We start from the raw sequence: 26777 nt of genomic DNA, 5'->3' as shown, positions 1-26777 counted from the left end.
ACTTGGGTTTCCTGCCCCTCAGTGGCCACGGCGCCTGGGTCTCAGGAGGAGGCCTCAGGGTTCAGGGTTCAGTATGGAGTGATGAAGGAGGGGCGTCGGCAGCCCCGGGCCAGGGAGGGGATCTGTTGTCATCCCTCCCCCACCACACCCCAGGCCTTACTCCAAGTAGACCAAAGAGAAAGTTCTCCAACTTACAAAGTGGATAGGGCTTCCTGGAGGACCCTGCAAAAGAAGAGGCTGGGTCTGTGTCTGATGGGGACTGCGTGCTGCAGTCCTGGGGGCTGTCGGGAGCTGGTAGGGGGTCTCAGGGTATGCGAGAACCCACCACCCTGGTCTCTGCCTGGCACCACCCGGGCTGAGCTGTATTATCCCGGAGGCCTGGCCTATGAAGTCAGTCTTATGAAGGCCGCCAACACAGCCTGGGGTCCCACCAGCTGCCCCACAGTTCAAGGGGAGCACACACTACCTACCGGTGGGCCGGGCTGCCCTCTGGGACCGGGAGGACCCTGGAGGAAGAGGAGAACAGTGAGGCCCCGCTCAAAGGCCTCTCATCCCCCGACCCAGCCCAGGCCTCCTCCTGAGACCCAGGCGCCGTGGCCACCTGCGTACAGACCGAGGTCCCAGGACATGACTGGTCACGGGCAGGAAAGCCCAGAGTGCCCGCCCCCTGGACTCCACCATCCCCCCAGCCCTCACACCCCAGCCCACTCACCCTCGGACCTTGCAATCCCTGGAGGGGGACAGAAGCGGGGAGACAGAGTTAGAGGAGCAGGCTTAGCTGTGCCGCCCCCCTGCTCCCCGCCCACCACACTGCGCACCGGCCCGTCTACTCACCAAGTCCCCGCGGCTGCCTTTGTCGCCCTTTGGACCCTGCAAGAAACCATGGCCCAGTGGGAGGGGGCTCAGAGGAGGAGCCCCACTGCCCGGATGGGGAAACTGAGGCTCAGACTGGCTCTAGGTCACACAGACAGTCTTGCCCCAGCAGTCTTTCTGGCTAGCCCCCTGCACATACCTGGCGTCCCGAAGGTCCCAGGATTCCTAGGGGCCCGATGATACCTTCCTTTCCCTAAAGGGGAGAGAAAGGCTTGTGTGTCCTTGTCCCAGTGCCTGGGGAACAGAGTCACTGGGACAGGAGGGTAGGAGGCAGCCTGAAGCCCCCCAGGAGGTGGAAGGGAGACCTCTCCAGGTGGGACCAGGCCGTGCGTCTGCTGAGCCCAAGCGATGTGAGTAGCGTTTGGCCGTTGGTGGGGGACGGGAGCAGATGAAAGCGGGAAAGACGGTTCCCAACTGGCAGGAACATCACGAGCAAAAGTGTGGAAGCAGGGTAGGGGGTGGGAGGGAGGTATGAGAGGGCGGGGACATATGTATGCTTATGGCCGATTCACGTCATACACAGAAACGAATACAACATTGTAAAGCAATTATCCTCCAGTTAAAAAATAAATGTTAAGAAAAGGTGTAGAAACAGGTGGGGAGACAGTGGGCAGAGAAGGCTCAAGACTGAAGGAACAGGAAGGGTGACGTCACCCAGCTGATGGCTGGCCAGCCCTGGGTGACTGACTGTGCTGGGACAGACCGGGGAGGACTCACCACTGAGCCAGGAGGCCCCCGAGGGCCCTGGATGCCTTTGAAACCAATGTCTCCTGGGGGGCCCTGCGGGAGGCGGAAAAGGGCTGCTCTGTCTGGGCGGCCGCTGGATGAGGGCTCCAGCAGCTCCACCACCCCTGGGGTCTGCCCAACCTTTGCCCTCCCAGTCAAGAGATGCCTTCCCTGAGAGGCTCCAGAAAGAGGAACAAATGTCCACAACTAGTAAGCAGCAGGCAGCATGCTGGCTCGGCGCTAAATGGTGTAGGTCTAATCTTCATTGTAACAACTCTTTGCTGCTACTGTGCCCATGTTATAGATAAGAAAACTGAGGCCTGGAGAGACCAAGTAACTTGCTCAGGCACAGAGCAGATAAACTGCGGAGCTGGGCTTAGAACCAAGGTCTGCTGGAACATGAGGCTAGGAGCCAAGGGTGTTCATGCTAGATTCTGGCCGTGTTCCAGCCCCCACTGCAAATGCCCCAAAAATATTTGTTGAATGAATAAGTGAACAAGCAGGTGGATGGACAGGACCCCAAGAGGAATAGAGAACTGAACCTTAGGTCCGAAGAGGCCAGCCATTCCTGGGAATCCCATCTCGCCAGAATCACCCTATGGGGAGAACAGGATGAGACAGGGCAAGTGAGGCCAAGACAAGGTGCCTGGCCAGTCTGGCAGGACCCCCGGGCCTCCCTCCTTGAAGGGATATCAGCCACTCCACCTCGAGGCGATCAAACGAGTGTGAATGGCTCACAAACACGATGCCCGACAGCAGTGGCGAGAAATGCCAATACAATGTTGAACAGAAGTGGTGTGAACAGGTATCTGACTTATTTCTGCTCTTGGGGAGAAATAATTTAATCATTCACTAGGAACTAGAATATTAACTATAGATTTTTCATGACTGTCCTTTATCAAGTTGAGGAAGTTTTTTCTATACCAAGTTTGTTGAGAATTTTTATCAGAAATGGAGTTGGAGTCTATCAATTGCTTTTCTTGCATCTACTGAAATGATTAATTGGATCTTCTATTTTAGTCTGGGGAAGATTGCGGGCAGGAGGAGAAGGGGACAAGAGAGGATGAGATGGTTGGATGGCATCACCGACTCAATGGACATGAGTTTGAGCAGACTCTGGGAGATGGTGATGGACAGGGAAGCCTGGTGTGCTGCAGTCCATGGGGTCGCAAAGAGTTAGACACGACTGAGTGACTGAACAACAAATTTTAGCTTGTTAATATGGTGAATTATATTGATTTATTTTCAGATGTTATACTATCCTTGCATTCCTGATCTTTTTGTTCCTGATTCACTTGATCTTCTTTTTTAAAAAAATACATTTCTTTATCTGACTGTGTTGGTTCTTACCTGCAGCATGTGGGATTCCATTTTATTTTTATTTGCAGCGTGCAGGATCTGTGGCTGTGGCATGTGAACTCTTGGTGTGCACATGGAATCTAGTTCTCTGACCAGGGATTGAACCCAGGCCCCCTGCACTGGGAGCATGGCGTCTTAGCCACTGGACCACCGGGGAAGCTTCAGATCTCACTTGATCTTGACATACTATTCTTGTAATGTGTTCTTTGACTGATTTTTCTAACACAGTATTGAGAACTTTTGTATCTATACTTCTGAGGTATATTGGTCCGTAGTTTTCTTTTCTTGTAATCTTTGTCTAGCATAGACATCAGGGTAATGCTAACCTCACGGCATGTGTTTGGAAGTATCCCTCCCCTTCAATTTTATGGACGAGTGTATGCAGAATTGGTATTTTTCTTCCATACACAAAGACTAGAATTTACCAGTGAAGTCATCTGAACTTTTGTGGGAAGTTTTCAAACTGTAGATGTAATTTCTCGAATAGATACAAGGCTGTGTGTGTGCTAAGTCGCTTCAGTTGTGTCTGACTCTTTGTGGCCCTATGGACTGAAGCCCTCCAGGCTCCTCTGTCCACAGGATTCTCTAGGCAAGAATACTGGAGTGGGTTGCCATGCCCTCCTCCAGGGGATCTTCCCGACCCAGGGGTTAAACCCATGTTTCTTACAGTCTCTTGCACGGGCACGTGGGTTCTTTACCACTAGCGCCACCTGGGAAATCCAGATTCAAGGTTACTTCAGGCTATTTAAGGTTCTGGTTGGGATGGCCTCTCCTCATTCTTAAGGGACCACTCATATCTCATTTCTCAGCTTTTTTCCATCCCCTCATCCCTGACTCAGGGGAGGCAGAGTGGTATCTCGTGCCCATGCAGAGTGTTGCTCTGTGCTTTTTGCAGTGCAGGAAGGTGGCTGGTGGGTCTGTGTGTGCATGTGTGTGAACATGTGTGTTCCCTGGGGCTCACTCACCGGCTGGCCTTTGGATCCAGGCTCCCCCTGGTTCCCAGGAAGCCCCATGCCGCCTTCTGTCCCTCGCTTGCCAGGGGGTCCCATCTGCCCAGGTAACCCACTTTCACCCTTAAAGAAACACACCAAGATGACCAGTCAAAGGGAGAAAACGGCTCTAGGAGATGGGGAGGGCAGCTGGAGAAACAGAACAGCGATTCCACCGGGTCAGTTAACATCTCTGGTTGCTGGGGCAACAGGTGTAGGCCTGGGGGTGGGGGAGGCTGCTCAAACTTCAGCCTCTTTGAGATGAAAGTCTTTTCTTGTTCTGGCATTCAAGAGCCCACTTCCTGACAACTCTCTCACACACCTCTCTTCACCGTTTCTTCCCAACAGGCCAGACAGTCCCTAGCTCCACTCATGCTTGCCTAGTCACCTCCCCTTCTTGCTTCATTTAAATCTTCCATGGGCCAAGGCCACCTTTCCCCTCTGCCCTCTGTCTTTAAAGAGGGTTACAACCTTTCTCCACCTAAACTTTGTGCTCAGAGAGGGTGAGAGCCCTTCCTCATTCATTCATCTCAATCTTCCCTTCAATGTCTAACCCTGGGCTCAGACAGCTTCATGACTGCCTCCCCCACCAATCAAGGAAACTTGCTTAAAAGATGCCTTGGAGGGTCCCAGCAGTTAGCAACAGTCATTGCTCCACAAAGGCCCACAAGAGGGCGCCCACGGACAACTCAACAAACAGTTGACACCCTCAAAGGCCTGGTAGGGGGCAGTATTATAGCTCCCGGGATTAACTATCCTTTAAGCCAGGAGAAGGCAATGGCACCCCACTCCAGTACTCTTGCCTGGAAAATCCCATGGACGGAGGAGCCTGGAAGGCTGCAGTCCATGGGGTTGCTAAGAGTCGGGCACGACTGAGTGACTTCACTTTCACTTTTCACTTTCATGCACTGGAGAAGGAAATGGCAACCCACTCCAGTGTTCTTGCCTGGAGAATCCCAGGGATGGGCGAGCCTGGTGGGCTGTCATCTATGGGGTCGCACAGAGTCGGACACGACTGAAGCGACTTAGCAGCAGCAGCAAGCCAGGTTCAAGCTTGGGGAGGGACCCCTGAGGAAGTAGACTCCCTTTTTCACACGGTCCCTGGGACATGGGTGCCCATGTCAGCACCGCAGTCAGGGTCACTGTGGTCAGTACCAAGGCGGAAAGGGTGGAGGGCAGATAAGAGTATTAAAAAGTGTCTGACCTTGAATCCTGGGGGCCCCTGTGCTCCAGGCAAGCCAGCCACACCTGGATCTCCTCTCTTCCCAGCAGGGCCCATGGGCCCAGGGTCCCCGTCATCTCCTTGCTCCCCCTGTGAAGAAAGAGGGCAAAGGAGGATTTTTCATGTTTCAGGAAACAGGCAGCCAAGGAGGCAGGGTGACTTCAAAATCCACCAGCGTGGGAGAAGCCTGGTGGGGGTCGAGGTCAGACTCGGGGATGGAGGCTGTGTGTGAGAATGGCTGGACCAGTGGGACTTGGTCCAAGACTTGAGGATTCGTGGCTGGGGAGATGAAGGATCTTTTAAAAACCAGAAGCTCTCTGCCCTGGACAGGGGTTGTCCCTTTGGGTGCTGGCATGGAGGAGAGACAGTGAGATAGGCCATCATCCAGGTACCACAGAATGAAGCCACTGGCCATGCAGGAAACTTCCAGATACGCTGGTTCTGCCCATCCAAGTTCCCAAACCTGCTCCTCCTGGCCCATGGCCTATGGCACCCCACATCCCACCACATGCACACCTCATCTCGAATGGAGACACCCTCTGTTAACCCCCAGTCCAGCTTACCTGCTGTCCTGCTTGACCGTCGCGGCCAGGAAACCCATCTGGTCCAGCAACACCCTCGGGGCCCTGTCTCCCCACCACGCCCCGAGGCCCTGGGAGCCCCTGCAGGCCCTGGGGGTAAACAAGAAGCTGGTGAGGGCCTTGGGGAGGGCAGGGGGTGGGGTGGGTGAGCGAAAAGCTGCGAGCCACTCACCTGGATCCCCCTCCGTCCTGGCGCCCCAGCCTTGCCCTGCTTTCCCTTTGGTCCCTGAAAAATCAAGGGGCACATGATGGACGCTTCCTGGAGGAGGCGCAGAACCCGAGGGGCTCCGGAAGGGAGATCCCTCTGTGGCTCGGCCCTGCCCCTCTACCTCGGCATCTGCATCTGCCAATGGGCCCAGGCACCCCCACCCGGAAGCCCAGGGTCAAGGCCAGCCTTGGGACCTGCCAGGTATGGTCCCTGACCCTGCTCTGGGCCCTGGCCCTTCACTGGGAGCCCTGTGGCAGAGGCTCCAGGCATTGGCAACTTCCTGGTGGGAGCTGAGCCCCATGGCTGGCAGGTCCGTGTGATCCCCAGGGATGTGGGTATCCCGGAAGGGTGAGGAGTGTGTGTGCAAGCAGAAGGAAGGAGTGTGTGTGTGCACCCCTGAGAGGAAGTTGAGGGCATTGAGACAGCCCTGGCCCAGCCTCAGTGGAGGCCAATCCAGGAGGCCTGGGTGAAGGCAGGAAATTCCCCCTCCACTGCCTCCGAATTCCTCCATGAGTGTCACGCTCCCTGTCTTCCTCTGCACACTCTCACTTCACTTCTCCCAGTTTTCTTTCTGCAGTGCATTGTGGTGGAAAGGGAGGCCGGCTTTGGATCTTGACCGGCTGGGGTTCAAATCCTGCTAGCTGACTGAACAGGTGGTCCCCCTCCCAGAGGCGCTATGATTGGGACTGGTCATCTCCTGTCCCTCAGGCTGAAGGAATCCTGGCCGGACCGCACCCTGCAGCGCCCCGTGATCCCCTCTCTTTCTCATCGTACCCCAGTGCTGCCTCCCATGTGCTATGTGCTTAGGCCGGTCTTTCCCTTCCCAGGGTCTACCTTCCCCGTGAGCATCCGGGCCTCTTACCTCTTCCCCTTTCGATCCTTTGGGGCCCGGCCGTCCCCGGGGTCCCGGATGCCCCTGCAAACCAAGGTGAGATGACGCAAGGCAGCCCCAGGATTCTCTCCCGGGGAGGGTGGCCAGTCTCCGCCTGGAGGGGGAGGGGTGGGGAGGGGTTTGGGGGTGCAGGCTCTGGGGGTGCCCCCAGGGTCAGGGCAGGAGAAACCAGAATGGGCTGTCCTAGGCCCTCCCACAGGGCGGGTCTCTTTAAGCTTTAAAGAGACCAGATCTTTAATTCCCCCACTGTTCCTCCACCAGCCCCCCTCTCAGGGCAGGAGGGGGATGGGACAGGAAGCACCACTCACGGGTTGGCCCTGCTGGCCTGGATTTCCACGGAGGCCTTGTACACCCTCCTGTCCCTGGAAGTCAAGCAGAGACAGGTGAAGGGGCTCATCCTGGAGGGAGTGGGGGCCAGGGCAACTTCTAGCCTGGAGGACCCCAAGGAAGCCCTTGTTCTTCCTAGCCATGGGTCACTGTCCCCCCAAGTCTCAGCTTATTCATCTGCAAAATGGGCGGTGGCACAGTTGGGAAAGAATCCACCAGCCGGTGTGGGAGACAGAAGACGCTTGGGTTCGATCCCTGGGTCGGGAAGATCCCCTGGAGGAGGAGATGGCAACTCACTCCAGTGTTCTCGCCTGGAGAATTCCATGGACAGAGGAGCCTTGGAGGGCTACAGTCCGTGGGGATTACAAAGAGTAGGACACAATTGACCATGAATAAAAGAAAGGACTCCCGCCATCAAGGATGAAGAGCCTGGGCGGGGATGGGGTGGGGGTGGGGGGTGGGGCTGGGTGCTCGTTCAGTGGGTCATCCTCATTGCTTCTGCTGGGAGCACTGGATACTGAGGGTCCTGGAGGGGAAGGGTCTCCCTCCCCCGCCCATCCTCTCCCTCCCTCAGGAAAGATCTCCCCTTTCAGTATGAATTGAGCCCTGAGCCCTTGGGGATGGTGGATGAGCCCTTGGGGATGCTTAAAACCTGGGCACTAGTGGTGGAAGGACGGGCCCGTTTCCTGGTGAAGGCTGTTCTAATTCCAGGTTGCATGAAACAGAGGCCAAGGAACGCCCTCTTACAATGCTTGCGATGCTTGCAGGAGCTCTGCATACTTACAGGGTATCCAGGGTCCCCTGGTTCGCCACGGTCTCCTCGATCACCCACGGGGCCCTAAATGAAAAGGACAGCAATAGAAGACCGCAGGGGGTGCCAGACCTGGGCCTCCCGGGCCACGCCCTCGGCGGAGCTCGCAGCAGCCTCCCCCCTGCTCCCCACACAGTTGGGGCTTGGGGCTCCGCCCTGGCAGCGGTCCAGAGGATGGATGGTGGGGGCCCTTACCCGATCTCCAGGTGGTCCGGGGGGCCCCTCAGCCTTGCCGTCCTCGCCCTGCTCCCCCTGTGGAGGCAAAACCAGCATTAAGACAAACTCCCTGCTCCTGGGGAATTCCAGACACTCCACACTGAAGCCAAAAGGGACTTCATCAGAGATGAAGAACTCAGTCTACTTAGGGTTACAGACAGAAAGACTGAGGCCAAGAGGGAAGGGAAGACATGGGGTCCAAGGCAGACCCAGGCATGGAAGCAGGAATTTGGAACACAGGACACTGTTCTTTACCCTAGGCTGGACTTCCCTGGGGGCTTCCCCAGTGGTTCAGACAGTAAAGAATCCACCTGCAATGCAGGAAACCCAGGTTCGACCCCTGGCTTGGGAAAATCCCTGCAAAAGGGAATGGCTACCCACTCCAGTATTCTTGCCTGGAGAATTCCATGGACAGAGGAGCCTGGCGGGCTACGGTCCACGCAGTTGCAAAGAGTCAGACACGACTAAGTGACTGTCAGTTTTATTTTCAGACTGGATACCCCGAGGCCGACACTCTCAAGCCGTCAGCCAAGGTAGACTTGGTTACACCCGGCTCTGTAGGGGACCAGCTGCCCAGGCCTTCAATAGGGCCCTTCCAGTCTCAGAGCTTTTTCTCAGCTGCGAAATGGGGGGTAGTGGGGCAGTGAAGGGGACAATGTTGATACCCATGGAAGGTGGTGGGGCTTCCATGAAGTGAGGCAGAATTCCCTGCACAGCGCTCAGCAGGCAGTGACAACAACTCCAACAGCTGGCAAGCGTGATCACCGACCGCCACAGCTGCACGCAGACGCTCGATGAATCCTCCCAGCGTTGTGTGTGTGCCAAGTCCCTTCAGTTGTGTAGAACACTTTGAACGCTATGAGCTGCAGCCCACCAGCCTCCCCTGTCTGTGGGATTCTCCAGGTAGGAATACTGGAGTAGGTTGCCATGCCTTCCTCCAGGGGATCTTTCCAGCTCAGGGATCAAACCCATGTTTCTTATGTCTCCTGTATTGGCAGGCAGGTGCTTTACCATTAGCGCCACCTGGGAAAGCTGAATTCTGCCAACAGCCTCACAAAATAGGTGATATTATTCTCCCAGTATCTTGAGAGTCCCTTGGACTGCAAGGAGATCCAACCAGTCCATTCTGAAGGAGATCAACCCTAGGATTTCTTTGGAAGAAATGATGCTAAAGCTGAAACTCTAGTACTTCTTGACTCATTGGAAAAGACTCTGATGCTGAGAGGGATTAGGGGCAGGAGGAGAAGGGGACGACAGAGGATGAGATGGCTGGATGGCATCACTGACTCGATGGACATGAGTCTGAGTGAACTCCGGGAGATGGTGATGGACAGGGAGGCCTGGCGTGCTGCAATTCATGGGGTCGCAGAGTCGGACACGACTGAGCGACTGAACTGAACTGAACTGATTCTCCCAGTTTACAGATGAGGACACTGAGGCACAAAGAGGTGGTGTGAGCTGCTTAGCCATTCAGCCCTCAACGGAAGAGCCCCTTTCTCCGACCCTTGCTGGGAGAAGGTGGGCGGAGGACCTGCTTTAGGATGAGCCTCCAACTCTTGATCGGAGCTCCAGGGAAGGCCCTGAGCCTCCCTAGGAGGCACTCAGCAGTCACCCACTTGCGGGTCTCGCTCATAAGACAGTTTCTCATCTGCAAAATGAGACTGTCATGTTTCATAGCGCTGCTCTGATGAGCCAGGAAGCAGAGGTATGGTAAGCTCTCAGCACACAGAGGAGAGGCTCTGCAAAAATTGTTGTTGATAATGATAACAGCTGGGAGGATGGGTGGCACGGGGGTGGTCAGAGAGCCTGGGGGAGGAACAGTTTAGAGCCGAGGTCCTTGGGCCATGGCAGGTCACCCCGGGCCCTGGTCCACCCGCAGGACGGGTGGCTGGAAGCCACATGCCAGCTACAAGGAAGGTGTAGGCAGAGCCTGAGGGCTCAGCATGATCTAGCCCCAGACAGCTAGTGTCATCTCCCATGGGGGGATATGCTGGGCAGGCGGCTCAAGCCAGGGTACCTCCAAGCCCCCTGGCTGCTGGCAGGGACTGAGGGGAGGTCTGAGAGGCAGGAGAGAGGGGACAGTCCCGGGGGCTGGAGCCTGTCCCAGGCTGGCGGCCGTACGCCTTGGCCTGCGGCCCCTGTGGCTCCTGTGGGCAGAGACCAAAGGCAGGAGAGTAGGCCTGAGGGCTAGAACCAGTTGTAGCCAGGAAGAGGGGGGTGGTGGCTGGCCCAAGAAGCAGGGATTCCCTCTCCTCCCTGACTACTCTCTATGGCTCCTTGTCCCAAGGCTCCGTCTTCCTGTGAAGGGAGAGAGCTGGACTGGGGGGCTTTACCTAGTGTTTACCTAGTGGGTTCTGTGTGCCAGGCACCTCGTGAGGCATGTTTCATAGAATCCATATAACACACCTATGCTGCTGTGACCATTGCTCCCATTTTACAGAGGAAGAAACTGAGACCCAGGGAAGGAAGGGTCTTAGCCAAGGTCACACAAGAATCAAAGCAATGACTGGGCCCAAAACTAGCTATACAGATATCCCCCTCTCCTACCCGCCACACATTGTAGCTGAAGTTTGGGGATGCATTTTTTACACCCCAAGACGAAGCCTCCCATCCCCCATTCTCCTTGTTCCCAGAGTCTTATCCCATCTCCCAGTCCCTCGGGCCGCTGCCTTTGAAGACAGACACACGCCCCAGAGGGAAGCCCCAAGCTGAACAACATACTGGTGCATCTAAGTGTCTTGTTTCCGACTGGAAAAGCAAGGCCTGGCATCAGCCAGTCTGAATCCTGGTCCTGCCATACCCGACACTGATCCTGAGCTAGTCCTGGAGTCTCACGGAGACTCTGTTTCTCCACCTGTCGAGTGGGACCCGGACACCTCCGTGCCAGCGTCATGGTGATGAGTGTGAAGAAATCCTGGAGCGGGAGGTCTGCTCTGGGGGTCTCCCCCAGGAGCCTGCTCTTCCTCCCTCCCTAGTGCCATCCCGCTGTGACCAGTGACTATTCATTCATGTGGTGGTGGTGGTGTTCAGTCACTCACTTGTGTCCAACCCTTTGTGGCCCATGGACTGCAGCACACCAGGCTTCCCTGTCCTTCACTATCTCCTGGAGTTTGCTCAAACTCATGTCCACTGAGTCAGTGATGCCATCCAACCATCTCATCTTCTGTCGTCCCCTTCTCCTCCTGTCTTCAATCTTTCCTAGCATCAGGTTGTCGTTTTTTTTTCCAATGAGTCGGCTAGCTCTTTAGGGTATCATTACACGGCCCCCAGCTCAGAGATGAGAACATACTAAATATTAAATCATTATAATAATGATTATAAATCCATAAACACCTGTTGGTTAGCAGATGAATGACTGAACACAAAATAATACCGTATAAGTCACAAAGTGCATCTGGCTGACATATATGTGATGTCCTGCTTAGCTTCACGTACCCAAGGTACCCACCCACTTCTCAGATGAGGCAGTCAAGGCGTGGGGAATGCTGGGGCCCCTCCCAAGGCCCCAGCAGACTCAGGGCAGATTTGGGTTAGGCTCTAGCTCTCGCAGGCACAGGGACTGCCTCTGGGACTGTGGACGGCCCAGAGTGAAGGCACCCTCTTGTTTCAGGCTTCGTGTTAACCCTTTCTGCACCAGCCCTGGTAGACCGTGAAGGCCGAGGAGGGACTCGGGGTCCTGTGTGAAGCTTGTGCGGCTTCCTGTGGGATGTGTCAGAGCCTGCGGCCCACTCTGATTGCAGAGCTGTTCTTCTCCAAGCAGGAGGAAGGGGCCAGCTGGATGGCAAGCTAGGCCAGAGTGATTCACTCAACAGCGGGATGTAGTTAGTGGGGAGCTGACTCGGCAAAAGAAAGGAGGCTTGAGGAGCTGGGAACAAGGAGACCATGGTGGGCGGTGGGGTGGGGTGGGGGGCGCCTGATAGGAGCCTGTTCCTGCTGAGCCATCAGGGGAAGAGGGAAGAAAGGAAGGAAGGGACTCCGCTAATGTAGGACCCAGAGACTTGGGTCCTGGGCCAGCTTGGTGCTGCCTTGGAATGTGACCCTCAGACCTGTGGGATCCACATCCCCACCTACACAGCGGGGAGGGGTGCGGCCATCAGCGAGGTTTCTTCTACCACTTCCTGCCTTCTGTTGAATCTGGAGCCAAGGGGTGGGGCCTGGACACACCTTCCCTCTGCCTGGGCGGTTCCTGGCCTTGAAATGCTGGTGCTTCTCACTCTCCATCCCAAGCCCTCCCCCGGCTCTCGCCAGGTGATCTCCCCCTTCACACAAATGACCGATGGCATCCTCACGTCACTGCTGTCCATTTCCCCTGCTCAGCCAGAAGCCCCAGAAAGGCAGCAGCTGTGTCCATTTTTGCTCCGGTGCCAGGCACCGAGACGACACCCAAGATACCTGTGCTAAATGTAGGTCTAATGAGTCCTGCCTGAAGGCCACAGCCAGGGTGGCCTCTGGGCTGGACAGGGTGTGAACAGGGGTGAGCCTGCCATGAACCCACGCTAACCCAGCTTCAGTGGCCCCAGGACTTGCTCCCAGTGGCCCCAGATATGAGAAAGCAGTTGCCACCCAGGACCAGACACCCACCTTTTCACCCTTTGGTCCAGGAGGTCCGAGGGGTCCCATGATGCCTTTGTGTCCCTGCAAGAGGTAAGACGGCAGGAGGTGAGAGCACGGGGGAGGGAGGAGTCGGGAGGAAAAGAGGATGAAGGACAAGAACTCAAAGATGGAGACACTCTGGGCTGAGCGATCAGGTCCTGGCTCTGTCCCAACTCGCTGTGTGACTCTGAGCAGGCTCAGTTCCTCTCTGAGCAATGGCCACCTGGACATGCCATGTTGGCCCCAGACACTCCCCTGAGGGGTGTTTGCTTGAGTGGCTGAAGCCTGTGGAGCAGACCTCGGTGCAGATCTCAGCAGAGCCCCTAGGTATGTCCTCCTGGGCAGAGGCAGGAGGCAAATGCTTGCCTCAGCAGGCTTTCCCAGGCCAGGGTGAGGCCTGAAGGTGCAGACCCCAACCTTGGGCTCCCAGCACCCACTCTCCAGCTCCCCTCTCCTTTGCCCTCTGCCTCTCCTCCTCTCCTTGCTGCTTCTCTTTCAGACACTGGATCCCACCGTCAAGCTTCAGGAGCTGTCGGGCCTTGCACACATATTCTTTTGGCTCCCCGAGCCTCAGTTTCCCTTTCTGAGCAAGCCACATGCCTCTCTGAGGCCTCAACTCCCAGATGTCTAACATGCGTTTGGCTTGGCCGCCTCCAAAGGGTGGGGGGGTTGCCAAATTAGGATGAAAAAACGGGCTCTGACCCACCACTTCCACAGAGAGCAAGTTCAGACACGAGGTGTGTGTGGCACCCACCACAGGAAAGAAGGACTGAGCGAGGCCAGGGATTCAGGGGAGGTCTCTGTCTGTTCACCCCAGCCCTGTCTGGCCCACTGGTGGTGTGTGGACCCAGGTGTTCCTGGGGACAAGGGAGACCATGAATCTGTGTGGCCCTCAGCTGGGAGGAGGTGGGGGCAGAGGCCGAGGCGACCTGAGTCCAGCCCTGCAGGGCAGAGTTCCAGAAAGTGGGGAGGTGAGAGCTCCTTACGTCGTAACCAGCCAGTCCCGGCTCTCCTTGGGCCCCCATCCGTCCTGGAGCACCCTGTGAGGGGAGAAGACCCCCGTTGGTACCCAGTGTGACTCTCACAGCAGGAACGTGGACACTGTCTCTCCCACAGGCTCCCGCCCAGTTCAGCCCAGCAGCCTGGCACGTCCACTCTGCTCAGAACCCGGTCCGGAGACCGAGGTGGAAAGCAAGCGGCACTCTGGAGCACTCCTCCTCCCCCAGCCCTTCCCTCTTCCAGCTCCAGTGGTTTAGAGAGCCAGTTGCTAAATTTTCCCCAATTTTGTGAGCCAATTATTAAACAAAACCATGATGAAAAGTTAAATTATATGAACTTACAGATAAATCAATTATATTAAAAACACAGATGATAAATATCCCAAACTCATCCCTTCCTAATTATTTTACTACATTTTGTTGTTATCTATGCTCATGAGGATATTTCTGTTGATTGAATCTGTGTGGCAGAAACACTGTTATTCCTGGGTAGCCAGTATCTGCAGGGGAACAGTTCCAGGACCCCCCGTGGATGTGAAACCCTGGGGATACAGACCGACTCTACCAGCTAACGGAGCTTTCTCACACATCCCCTCCAAGTCTGCATTCGGTGACATCATGCTGGTAGCTGGAAATCGGCTACCGTGGGAGCATTTACACCACGGCATCTTGCAAATACCACGAACCGGCGCAGCTGTTTATCGGCGCTCATCCGCAGCTCAGAGATGCCACGTCAGCCTTGCCTGCCCCCTTCCCTCGCTTCCTCTGGGGGTCTTCCTCCTGCCGCAGCGATCAAACCCTTAAGGGGCCCTTCCTTCAGGGCAGGCCAGCGACGGGCTGGACCACCTTCAGGGTTACCGGGGATCTGCAGTAGCTTCATCCCACCTACTCCGCCATGAATCTATTTCCGGTGGGAAAAGTCCCTGTCCAATAAAAATACCCCCACGGGTCTGGTCCCGTCCCTACACCCTGACAGCAGGACTTGACATTCAGGGGTTATAAAGGGCTTCCGAAGATCCAGACTCCCTCCAAATGGCAAGAAATTCTGCGCTGTATGTACTTTACAGGGGGAGGGGCGAGAGCTTCTGTAGGTCCCCAAAGGGATCCACGATTCCAAAGATCTGTCTGGAGGGCAGACACAAAGTGGGGCGGGCAGTGCTTTCCTCTCTGCCCTCGGCTCCATGACCCTCAGCCCAGCCACCCAGAGAGTGCTCACCGTTGGTCCCAGGCTGCCCCGGGACCCTTTAGGGCCTGGGGTGCCAGGGGGTCCGGGGTCTCCAGGGACGCCCATCTCACCCAGCTGACCTTGGTAGCCCTTGGCACCCTGCAGTGGGGGAGAGACAGGGTATCACCAGGTGTCCGCAGAGGGGAGGGGAGGGCGAGAGCTAGGGGGCGGGGGCATGGCTGATTCAGGTGGGAGGAGGAGGGGTCCCTACCTTGGCTCCCATCCGGCCCTTCTCGCCTTGCTTCCCTGGTTTTCCTTCAGGACCCTGAAAGGAAAAGAGGGGAAGAGAGAAAAAGATGAGCAATGAGAGGAAACTGAGGCAGACCCACAGATCTGCAGAGCACTCACTCTCGAGGCAGACTGCCTGGGCTCAGACTGATTCTGCACTCCATGCCCGTATGACCGTGAGCACTGGCACACTTCCTGCGATCTGCAGCTTTGCCAAGTAGGGGCAGAGGTGGTACTGGCCTCGCAGAGCTGACAGCCCTGGGCCTGACAATCTCAAGGCCCTTTGCTCCTCCAGTAATTAAATACAGCAGGGCCTCAGTCATGGGCCAGGTACTGTATCTGAACTGTGTATCATGTTTTGTGCAATTCTGGCCACAGGGCTGGGAGAAAGGGATTGTTCATCCCACGTTAGAGCTAAAGAAACAGTCTCGGGGAGACAGAGACCCCGCGGACACAGATCACCCAGCTAGGTAGAATGAAATGCGGATTCTTCCTTTCTGGGACACCCCTTTCCCTAAGCCAGTCCTGTCTGGGCAATTGTGAGTCATGATTACAGGAGCTGGTGGCATCTGCCAGTGGGCTGAGGTGACTGCAATGGCTGATTCCTCATCAGCAGGAGGAGTGAGTCAGGGACAAAGAATGCAGTCCAGGGCCAGGGAGACGGGAGTCCCCCCGGACAGGGCAGCCTGCTGGCCCCCTGTTCCGACAGGCCCAGCTCCAGCTGGGAGCACCCCAGTGGTGTGGGAAACCCTGAGTAAGGGCGAGAGCATCCAGTGGGCTGAGACTGCGGGGCCAGAATGAAGACATTTGCTGGGCCCCCATCCATATAGATATATTTCTGGAAAGGCCCTGATGGCTCATAAAATTCTATTTTTAAATCCTCCACTGTTTCCAGGCCACAGAGTGGGAGATTTCTGTTCTGCGGCCTCAATGCCAAAGACACTCAAATACAGGCCTCTCATCACCTCTGCTACCCAACACACACACAGCCTGGCCCCGGCGAACCTCCTTCCAGTCCCAGCGTATGAGAGCTGGCAGTGACCACAAAATATGGACAGAAACACTGCAACACCACCACTGACGCGATCCCCAGAGCCACGTCACACCCCTGCCTCGGCCACCAGCATCACCAACGCATCAGTCCCAGCACCTCATCAGCCCTGCCATCCTCACCACCACCATCATTATCACGACCACAGCTGCCATTATCAACCCCCCGTCACCATCACCATAACCACCATCCTCTTCACTAACATCAATACCATCCCCTCCATCATCACACACTAACACCATCATCACTACTACCACCAGCATCACCATCGTCACCACTCCTATAACCACTGCCGCACTAACAAACACCATCCTCATCACTATATCAAACCACCATCATCATTCTCACCACCACCACCAGCACCATCAGCACCATCACCACACTAACACCATCCTCATCACTATATCAAACCACCACCATCATCATTCTCACCACCACCATCAGCACCATCAGCACCATCAGCACCGCCACACTAACACCATCCTCATCACTACATCAAACCACCATCATTCTCACCACCACCATCAGCACCATCAGCACCATCAGCACCATCCCCATCGTCATCACCATCATCCTCACTATTGCCATCACCACTATCTTCATCACTATCATCACCATCCCCACCATCATGACTACATCATCACCACCACCAGCTTCAGTCACGTCCGCCTCCATACTCATAAAGATAATTTGCTACATTTCTAGTTCATTTTATAAAGTGCTTTCCTATCCAAAGTTTCATCAGTTCTTTAGATGAAAAATCCATGGCTCAGAGAGAGGCAGTTTGATGCGCCCAAAGTCACAGTGATAGTGGGTGCTCGAGCCAGAACTCGGCCTTTGGGGTCCGGGTCGAGTCTATTTCCACCACACGTTTCTGCCCATTCCACAGTCATGATGCTCAAAAGTTCACTAAGAAAGAGCTCCTGGAACACTGGAACTCAAAAACGATTTCAGTACACGTTCTTCCAAAGCCTTCATCATACCAGAGGGGTGACCCAGAGAGGGCAAGAACAAGAGAAAGGTCACGCAGCAAGTTGCTGATGGAGAACTGGACCAATGCCTCTCCTGCTAATTTCAGTGTGGCTGAATGTGGGGGTTGAGCAGGATGAGGTCAGCAGGGTCCAGGTTGTGTAGGGCACAGCAGACAGACCAAGGAGAGTGACGTTACTCCTGGGGGCACTAGGAAGGGACGGGAGGGACACAGTCAGGTTTGTGCTCTGCAAAGTGCTCCAGTGAAGGAAGGACAGAAGCACAGGACCCTTTGGTGGCTGCTGTCCAACGACCTCCCACCCAGCCACCAGAAGGCACGAGTGTATTATTCTGACCCAGGAGCCACAAATGCTGGCACACAGCTGTGCACACTCACCCGGACGCCAGTGATGCCAGGGGGGCCGGGGGGCCCGTCCTCGCCCTTCAGTCCCTCTTGGCCCTTCTCGCCACGTTCACCGTCAGGCCCGGGGTCACCCCTGTCCCCCTGGGGTGGAAAGACATGAGGAAGGAAGACAGAGAGAGAATAAATTAGTCACCAAGTCCATCAGAGGCGCCAAACCTCAGGGCTCCGTTGGGATGTCCAGAGCCGACCAGACCCTGGATTCCCCTGATGGCTCAGCCAAAAGGGTCAGCCTGGCACAGACAGCATGCAGTACATGACATTGTCCAGTGGCCCTGCCTAGGCCAAGAAGCGGGCCAATCAGAGGGAAGAGAGGACCTCGGCCACGCCCACCCCCTGGAGTTTACAGGAGAGGGACAGGCTGGAAGGATGAGATGCTTTCTCTCCAGCCCTGTAGACACATTGGGAGAACAAGAGCCTTAAAAGCTTAAGGAAATTTTTATAAAGGAAAAAATTCAGGCGATTCAGCCTCTTGGAACAAACTCTTTCCATGTTTCTGAGTTGTGTTTTCAACCCTTGTTTACACAAAACCATTTACAATAAGTAAAAAGTAATAGTTTCAATGGCTACATACCAGGTTCAGAGCGCTAAAACAACTGTTCCAAAGCAATGAAATTAGTTAGTAAATTTAGCTTTAAAGGCTTAATCCAATTGGACTGCATGTCTCCATCTATCGTATTTTTTAATGTCTTATTCCATTTACTGAGAGTAGGCGCTCCCTTTTCTGTCTGCTCCGCACAGCTCTCGTTCTCACTGGCTGCAGTACATTTCCTCTGTCGGGTGGGTGGCAGTGAATGCTTACACAGCACTTGTCATTTCAGGCCGTGTTCTAGCAGGCCGGGCTGTGCCAGGATGGGGCTGTTGCCCTCGGCCCCCGTGAGCAGAGCAGGTGCAAGGGCTGCAGTACAGGCAGATGCAGGGGGAGCAGGGCAGCAGGAGCCTGTGGCTAGTCTGCAGGTGGCTGAGCTGCGACTGGAGAGAGAAGTCCCTCGGGAATGGGTATGAAGCCACGGTGGGGAGGAAGGGGTGGGCGGAGGAGCAGGATTGGAGAGGCAGAGAGCATCTGTGCCAGTTCTGTTTTCTGGCGCCACACTTTATGAGGGACACTGATAGACTGGTGTGGGTCCAGCAGAAAGAGCAGGGTGCACCAGGGCAAGCAGCCGGAGCCTGAGAACCAGAACGCAGAGAGCAGTCTGCAGGCTGGCTGTGCCAGGGCCCTGGGCTCTGGGTGTAGGCAGCTGGGGCCCAGGATGGCTGGGGCAGTTTCTAGCTCTGGTCCGAGAGGATGCCCCGATGAGTGGGGGTAGGGAGCGATCCAAAGATGACACAGCTGAGGGAGGCAAGAGCCAAGCTGGGGTGTGGGCCAGTGCAGAACAGATCTCGGCTCCAGGAGAGGGTCGAGCAGCTGGGTCTCTGAGGTCCCTTCCCACTGAGATGCTCAGATTCCAAGCCCAGCCTGGCATGGAGACAAGGCTGGCCCTGACGATCCTCCTGTGGATGCTCTTGGCTCCAGGATTCCCCTTCTGGCCTGTTACCCTGGCCACCTGCTCTCCTCGCCCTCAGAGGCGGGCAGCCTGTTCCAGGTGGCTGGGCTGGCTTTCTGCGAGGGGCCCTAGCCTGGGCCCTGCAGGCGAATTGGCTCCAAGACCTACCCAGACCCCCAGAGCCTGGGTTCCCACACACCCAGCGGTGGATCCCATGCAGAAAGGGCTCCGGGGGTAAAGAACTAGGGTCCCAGAATCCAGGACATCTGTCAGTGCTCAGAAGAACCTTTACAAGTTGCCCAGCTCAACCCTCGATATTTACAGGTGCAGAAACTGAGGCCTAGAGAGAGGTAGAGACTTCCTAATGCCACACGTGAGCTCACAGCAGAGCACAGATAAGACCCTGGGTTCTGGTTCTTCTCACTCCAAGGATCTCTGCTCAGGGCACAATACCTCCTCCCCCGATACTGGATTCAGATCTCAACAGCTGTTGACTTGGGCAAGTTTCCTCATTTGCAAAACAAGCACCAAAGTGTTACTGTGGGGAGTGAAGGAGATAATCCATGTAAATAGCTTAGCATGGCATCTGGTGCCCAAGCGCTGGATAAACGTGCACTATTAGCAGGAATCCCTGTCATGGTTGCCACCATCAGTTGGTCATCAGCAAACTCAAAAGAGATAATCAGCATAAACGATAAAGCGCTGTGCATGTCTGAGAGGCTGTTTTCACCATGAAGGTGATGCTTGGACAAACGCCGTAAAGGAAATAGATTCTCTCCTGGATTCATGCAAGGCCCAGGAAGACACTGTGCATGTGTGCTAAGTTGCTTCGGCTGTGTCTGACTCTTTGCAACCCATGGACTATAGCCCGTCAGGCTCCTCTGTCCATGGGATTCTCCAAGCAAGAGTACTGGAGTGTGTAGCCATCCTCTTCTCCAGGGGATCTTCCCAACCCAGAAACTGAACAAGGGTCTCCTGCATTGCAGGCAGATTCTTTCCCATCTGAGCCACCAGGGAAGCTCAGACACCACACAGCTGCACAGCTACTCCAGCCCGAGGTAGAACTGGCTTTGGAGGGAGTGGAAGAGGAAGCAGTAGGGCCCAGGAGCCATCACCAGTGAGCAGGAATTGACTGTGAGGTGCCCAAACCTGGAAGATCCCCTCCCACCCCACCTCAGCAAAGATTCCAAGGAGATGAAAGGCGGCTGCCCAGAGGTGAAGGAGGCCCCCACACACCATTTCTTGCTTTCCTCATCTGTCACATGGAGGCGGTAATGAATCCAGCTTGGAGCGTTGCTGGGAGAATTAAATGGGTTAATTCATCTAAAGCTCTGAAGGCAGGTGACGCAAGTGTACTGAGTGTACAAAGCATTTTAGCTAGAATGCTCATCAGCATCATCATGATTCATGCAAGCACTTGTCAAAGAGTGTGGAGAGGCCATCAGTTGCTCTGGGTCTCTGGAGCCAGACCCTAGGATGGAGCAGGGCTGGAGGTGAGAGAAGGCAGACGGACGGCAGACAGGGGGCGCTCTCAACCTTGTGAGCAAAAGGCAAGCAGCTAGGGAGCCAGCCAGGGGCCTGTCACCTAGGCATCCTGGGGACAGGGCAATGCAGGCCCAGAGAAGGGGGTGCTTATCTGAGGTCATAGGAGAATCAGCGGTGACCGAGGGAATCCTGGGATGTGACACTTGGAAGCCTGGGCTGGGACAGGTCAGCCCTGGGAAAACCCACCTAACAACAGTTCAGGGCTAGGTCAGGGGTGGGGGCTGCAAAGTCAGAGAGCGATGCCCACCTGCCCTGGGGTTTGGGGCAGCCCTAGCAGCTTCTTAAGGCCCCAGCATCTGTGGCTGACAGATGAATCTCAGCAGCAGGGCTGAGATGGGCCCACATGCTTTGGTGCCAACGAGCCAGGGGTTTGAATTTTGGATTTTCACTCACAGCCATAGACTCTGGGTGCATACACCTCAGCCTGAGCCCCAGTCTCTTCACCTTTAGAATGGGGGCATGGTGCAGAGAGATAGCTGAGTCTTAGGTCTTGCCTGTACCAGTTACTAGCGTGTGTCCTTGGACAAGTTGCTTAACCTGAGTCTCAGTTTCCTCATCCAAAGACAGGGCTTACCCCACACCACTGATCTAAGTGATAAATACAAAAGGCTTAGTGTAGTCCCTGATAGTCTGTGACTAGTCCTCCAGAAATAGTGGCTATGAGTCATGGGTGGTGATTACTCTTCTGATCTTTTAAGATGTCTGGAAGATAACAGATATCAAAGCTGCTGGCCTGGTACCACCTTGAGCCAAGAGAAGCTGCAGTTTTGAGGAGAAAGACGGCAGTGAGGAGTAGAAGGTGGGGTTAGTCCCCAGTCCATGAGCAGGGTAGGGAGCGGGCGCTGGGCAGGGCTCACTCCTACACAGCCTGTGCTCCCTAGAAGCTGGAGGACTGATCTCACAGTTTATGAGAACACAGTGCTTCTGGGGGAATACCTGGGTATTGGATGGAAGAGGGCAGTGGGGCCAGAGGCAGAAGGCAGTTCCAGAATATTCCCTCTCCCCCAGACTGTGCACCAGGACACTTACCTTCAGCCCATCAGGCCCTGCAGGACCACTGTCACCCTCGAGGCCTGGCTCTCCCTGGAAAGGGTGGTGGGAAAGATGAGGAGACATTACTGGGGAGGGGGTTCCAGTGTGATTTTATTTCCTCCCCTGCACTAGAGCAAGACCCCATCCCCTGATCTCCTCTAGTAGTGCCCTAGAATGCCTGGCACAGCAAGTAAGCAGTGGAGCAGACCCCCAAGCCACAACCTGTTCTGTGTGCAGGGTGGGGGTGGGGCAAGGGTTACCCAGGAGAGAAAGTACTGGTCCTGTGTCCAGGTGGGCTGGTTGGACTGTGGTGGTAGTGAAGCCTACTGGTTGAACAGGCTTTGATGTCAGACCTTGATGCCCCCACTGGGCTTCCCATTCATGATGGTCTGGCTGTAAGCAACCTCCTTAGCCCCCATGGGTGTCTGTTTCCTCATCTGAAAATGGGCTGATACACTTCCTTTAAGGGTTCCTATGAGAGCCAGTATAAGTATCCCATAGATGGTAGCTGTTAGATATATTCTTCTGGGAATTTGGAGTGAGCCCTCAGAAAACACCTTGGTGGATCCCATTTTTCAGATGAGGAAAGTGAGGCCATTTCTCAGACTTTCTTGCCAGAAAAGTTTGAGAATGATACCAAGCCCCTGAATCCCCATCTGACCTTCAGCCAGGTTCCCTGCTTGCCTTTCTAGCTCCAGAGATGCTTCTGGATGTCTCAGGTCTCTAACAGGCTGTCAAACTAAGTTTGTGTCTCCCTCTGCTTGTTCATAGCTGTCAGCATCCGAGCTGAAAGGGGCCTCAGAAGTCATCAAATACAGGGATGGCACAGACGGGACAGGGGGGTCGATTCCATCCTTGTTGTGTCCATGGCAGGCATCACTAGTCAACCTACTAGCCATTCCTCTTGGGTCCATGGCAGACATCACTAATCCATCTACTAGAATGAGGCTTCATGAGGACAGGGCCTTCTGTTACTCACTGCTGTGAAGTGCCTGGCACACAGCGGGCATCAAGTGAGTGCACGTCATGCTCTTTCCTAGTGAGCCCAGGTGGAGCCTCAGGATCCTGCTTAACACGGCACTCCAAGAAACTATACTGCTCAATTTTCATTGACAGACAAGACTGCCATCTGAAGGCTTCAAGCTCCACACTCATCCTCTAGTGCCCTGAGGCCTTCTCCCCCTTAACTTTAGGCAGGGAGTAATAGGAGGCATTGGAAAAAGGGACAAATGAGAAACTGGATTGGGTGCTTGGTGCCTGCATTAACCAAGCCCTCCACACTAACTCTCCCTCACTCCTGGGCCCCACCTTCCCCATCCGTAAGGTGCTAGAGGATGCTTGCTCTCTATCCCTCATAGCACCCCAGAGTCCACATTTAGGCAGAGACCTTATAATTCAAGCACAAGACATAGACAGGTGGGTGCAGAGATGTCCCAAAGCTTCTCAAAGGAAGCCAAGCTCTGTGGGTTTATTTTGGTAAAAGGAAAGATAACCTTCTACGTAACTTTCCATGGAACAGGGTGATAATAGGTGTTGGTCAATAAAAACACTTGGAGGTCAAATAAGTTTGGAGATTCTGGATCCCCACAAAAAGAACCCCTAATTTCTTGGTTGCAGGCCTTCTCAGAGCCTTGAAAATGCTCCCGCTAACCTGTAAGAGGGAACACTGAGCATGCAGAATCTCAAACATTTTGACCACTGAATGCTTTTCTCTGCAGAGCACCTCTGCATTGCAGAAATGCTGGCCTGCCAGGAGGCAGGCTGGATGAGGCTGTAGAAATTCATGATCTGTTTGTACAGCTGAGGAAACTGAGGCTCAGGGAAGCTGAGTAAAGACCCTCCCTCCACCAAATACCAGGGGGGATAGGGAGGGGGACTTTCCAGGGAGAATCAATTTGCTTTGACTTACCCGCTGCCCAATGAGGCCCTGCTCCCCAGGGATGCCCAGAGGCCCAAGGTCACCCTAGGAGAAGCCAAACACAAGTCCATGGGTAGGAGGATAAGACCAGCCCCAGCTCTCACCCCACCTTCTTGTTCTCATCAGTTCTGATGTGGGGGAAGCACGGGTGGGGCCAAGGAAGTTCTTTCTTCTCCAGGACTAGAGAGAAATTGTGAAATGCCAACCAGAGCCCCTGTCCCCAGTAAGCCCTGGGCATGTTCAGGACCACCACTACCACACGATCACGGCTGAGCTCACACGTACACAGCCCTGTTTCAGTGCTTTTTTATTTCACACAGCTAATTGTCAGAACAGCCCTGCCAGGGAAGGGGTCTGCTTTTACAAATGAGGAGACAGCGACTACTGGTTAAGTAACCAGCCTGAGCTCATGAAGCTACTAAGTGACAGCTTTAGGATCCAAACCCAAGCAGTTAGTTTGGCTCCAGGGAGTATCAGATGCAGATATGGCAACTCTGAGGCTGATCACCTTTACCCACCCCCTGAGAGCCTGGAGAGAAACCCAAATGAGGAAGAGGCCCTAAATGAACCAGAGCAAATGTCCCTTGTGCACGCATGTGAGCTGAGTCACTCAGTCGTATCTGCCTCTTTACAATCCCATGGACTACAGCCTGCCAGGATCCTCTGTCCGTGGGATTCTCCAGGCAGGAATACTGGAGTGGGTTGCCATTTCCTCCTCCAGGGGATTTTCCCAACCCAGGGATCAAGCCTGCGTCTCCTGTGTCTACTGGCAGGCGGATTCTTCACCAGTGACTCACCTGGGAAGCCCTAAACGTCCCCCACCTCCTCCAAAAGACCCCCAGAAGGGTCTTTCTCATCTGGAGGTTTCCAAGCTACACTCTCTCCCTGCTGGTGTCTGCGGGCACAAGGAGGAGGCGGAGCTCTGAGTCCCCAGCCCGGCCCCAACCAGAACCATCCCATTTCTATCTGTTTTATACATGGGGTAGTTTCTTGCATTATTCCAGCAAACGATTCTGAAACTAAGTCAAGACTGAAGGTTCCAGGCCTCCTAGTCCTGCACAGGGAGCAGGTACTCTTCCAACAGCAGAGCGGCGATGGGGTCTCCCCAGAGCTCAGGGATCAATGGGCTCCTGTTTCCCCGCAGGTAATGAGGGGCACTGGTGTTGAAATGCAGATGCTATCGCGGGAGGCCAGGAGGTCTGGCCGGCCCGGCATGGGGCAGGTGCCAGAGAAAACACTGCCAGACGGGGGGTTGGGCAGCGACGGGGGCTCAAGGCCGGCTGGACCATCTGCTGTGGCCATGGCCAGGCCCTACTCCCCAGCCAGGAGCACAGAGAACCCATTATCCCAGGCACAAGAAAGGCTCGTTTCTCTTCCACGGAGAGGACGTGGCCGCCAGCTGGGAGTTGGTTTCAGCAAGTTATTTTTCTCTTCTTTCATCCCCCTCTTACCTTCATGCCAGCTTCCCCAGGAAGGCCCGGTTCTCCCACTGCACCTGGTGGTCCCTGCAAAAAAAAAAAAAAATGCCATCGGTCCATCCTAGAGCAAGAGCTGGTCCCTGGTTTCCCTGGTTGCCAAGGGAGGAGATAACTGAGGCAGGCTCAGAGAGGGCAAGGGACATGCCCGAGGTCACACACCCTGAGAGACCCAGAGCTGGGAGCAGGCTGCAGCCTTTGGGAGCTTAGAACTGGGACTAGGCAAGGGCTGGGGGGTGGTGGTTGGGCCCAGACTGCGGAGCCTTGGGGCTACCCAGAGGCTGCTGGAGCCTTCGCCCTCCCCACGAGTGTGGTTGACCACAGTAGGAGCCCTTGGCAAGTGTGGAGAGGAAAATTTCATGATTCACATAACAACAGGGGAGGGAGCCAACAGATGCTACATTCAGGGCTGAGGGATTCCAGCCCTTCCTTCTCTCTGCAGCCAGGCCAGGATGACAAGGGTGGGAGAGATCCCCGAGTTATCATCATTAGCATGGCCACAGCCCCTGCATAAAACCTAGGGCTCAGTTTTCTCCCCTGGAGAAGGCAGGGGTGCCTGAGACCCCTTTCAAGCTCCTTGCTGCAAGGCCTTAGGAGGACTGGTTCAGTAGTCACACCTCCGTGTCAGGGTGAAGTGCCAGCAGGGTCAGGATGAGGGGTATTGCTGCTCTCCAGGGTGCCGAAAAAGAGGCACTGCCAACCCCCATGAGGGTCCTGGCATGCCTGCATCCCACCCACTGCCCCTGGGCTGGGGAGCCCAACCCCACCCCCTCTGGCCTCACCGTGGATCTGCCTTCTCTGCCAGGCCACCTCCCCACCAGTGCCTGCAGGACACAGGACAGGGAGCCCCGAGAAGGGCCAGGAAGGGCTGCTTCCTCCCCAGCCAGACCATGGGGCGAACAAGGGCCTCCGGCACTCACCTTGGGTCCCATCTCTCCAGGAGGGCCAATTGGCCCCTGGGGTCCCTGAGGGCCCTGGAAGATAGACAGACACACAGACAGTCGGGAGAAGCCAGCCTGGGCCCTCTTTGGGGTCTGAGGCTTGGTAGTGCAGTCTGGAGGGACAGGTGAGGGAGAGGACCATGGAGCCCGGGACTCTGCGGGTCTCACCCCCACCCCCGCTTCACTGAGGACCCTGGTCCCAAGCTCCCTCCTCACCCGCATCCAGCATCACCCCCAGCCTGTCCACCGGCACCCTCTCCTAGGCATCTCCAAAGGGCGGCCTCCCCTGCTCAGAAGCCTCCAGGCTGGCTCCCGAGCCTCACTCACTCTGCCCTTGGCCTGGAATGCCGTTTCGCCCACCCATTGTTCCAAAGGGCATCTGCCCAAGCTTCTAGATGTGGGCTGCTCGATCTCCAGTCCTCCCCCTGTCCCCCGGATCCCTCCTCCCAAGCCCCAAGACGGCACTCTCTTCATCACCATCAGTACAGCCACAGCCTCTTCATGGGGCTCCTCAACATAGGGTATACCTCCCCTTCCAGGGAGATCTCCTAAAAGGTCCCCTGTTTCTGTCCCCTCAACAGCTTCCTGTTGCCTCTGGGACAAAGAACTTAACTCCATCCATGGCTCTGGGTGACTGGCCCCTGTGACCTCGGCCCACCTTCCCCAAGGTCCAGCTGTGGCCACACCAGCCAT

At 55.4% G+C, this 26777-nt stretch overlaps 1 protein-coding gene across 5 annotated transcripts in view; it reads right to left on the bottom strand.

Annotated features, from left to right (window-relative positions):
• Positions 1-26777, bottom strand: part of COL27A1 (collagen type XXVII alpha 1 chain) — a 151534-nt gene that overhangs the window by 18491 nt on the left and 106266 nt on the right. For 4 of the 5 annotated variants that reach the window (XM_018052662.1, XM_018052661.1, XM_018052663.1 and 1 more), the window contains 24 exons: positions 26064-26117; positions 25120-25173; positions 23660-23713; positions 21748-21801; positions 17666-17773; positions 15232-15285; positions 15012-15119; positions 13784-13837; positions 12786-12839; positions 8184-8240; positions 7962-8015; positions 7159-7212; positions 6821-6874; positions 5923-5976; positions 5733-5840; positions 5152-5259; positions 3924-4031; positions 2142-2195; positions 1591-1653; positions 1013-1066; positions 835-870; positions 713-730; positions 471-506; positions 196-222 (listed from right to left, as the gene is read on the bottom strand). In XM_018052662.1, coding sequence (XP_017908151.1) covers positions 196-222; positions 471-506; positions 713-730; positions 835-870; positions 1013-1066; positions 1591-1653; positions 2142-2195; positions 3924-4031; positions 5152-5259; positions 5733-5840; positions 5923-5976; positions 6821-6874; positions 7159-7212; positions 7962-8015; positions 8184-8240; positions 12786-12839; positions 13784-13837; positions 15012-15119; positions 15232-15285; positions 17666-17773; positions 21748-21801; positions 23660-23713; positions 25120-25173; positions 26064-26117 — 1479 coding nt within the window. The remainder of the gene's footprint in view (positions 1-195; positions 223-470; positions 507-712; positions 731-834; positions 871-1012; positions 1067-1590; positions 1654-2141; positions 2196-3923; positions 4032-5151; positions 5260-5732; positions 5841-5922; positions 5977-6820; positions 6875-7158; positions 7213-7961; positions 8016-8183; positions 8241-12785; positions 12840-13783; positions 13838-15011; positions 15120-15231; positions 15286-17665; positions 17774-21747; positions 21802-23659; positions 23714-25119; positions 25174-26063; positions 26118-26777) is intronic. The other variant, XR_001918483.1, reaches the window with a different exon arrangement.

The sequence above is a fragment of the Capra hircus genome, chromosome 8, assembly GCF_001704415.2.
Source record: "Capra hircus breed San Clemente chromosome 8, ASM170441v1, whole genome shotgun sequence".
In the NCBI taxonomy this organism is placed as follows: domain Eukaryota; kingdom Metazoa; phylum Chordata; class Mammalia; order Artiodactyla; family Bovidae; genus Capra; species Capra hircus.
This window is presented reverse-complemented; position numbering and strand designations above follow the sequence as displayed.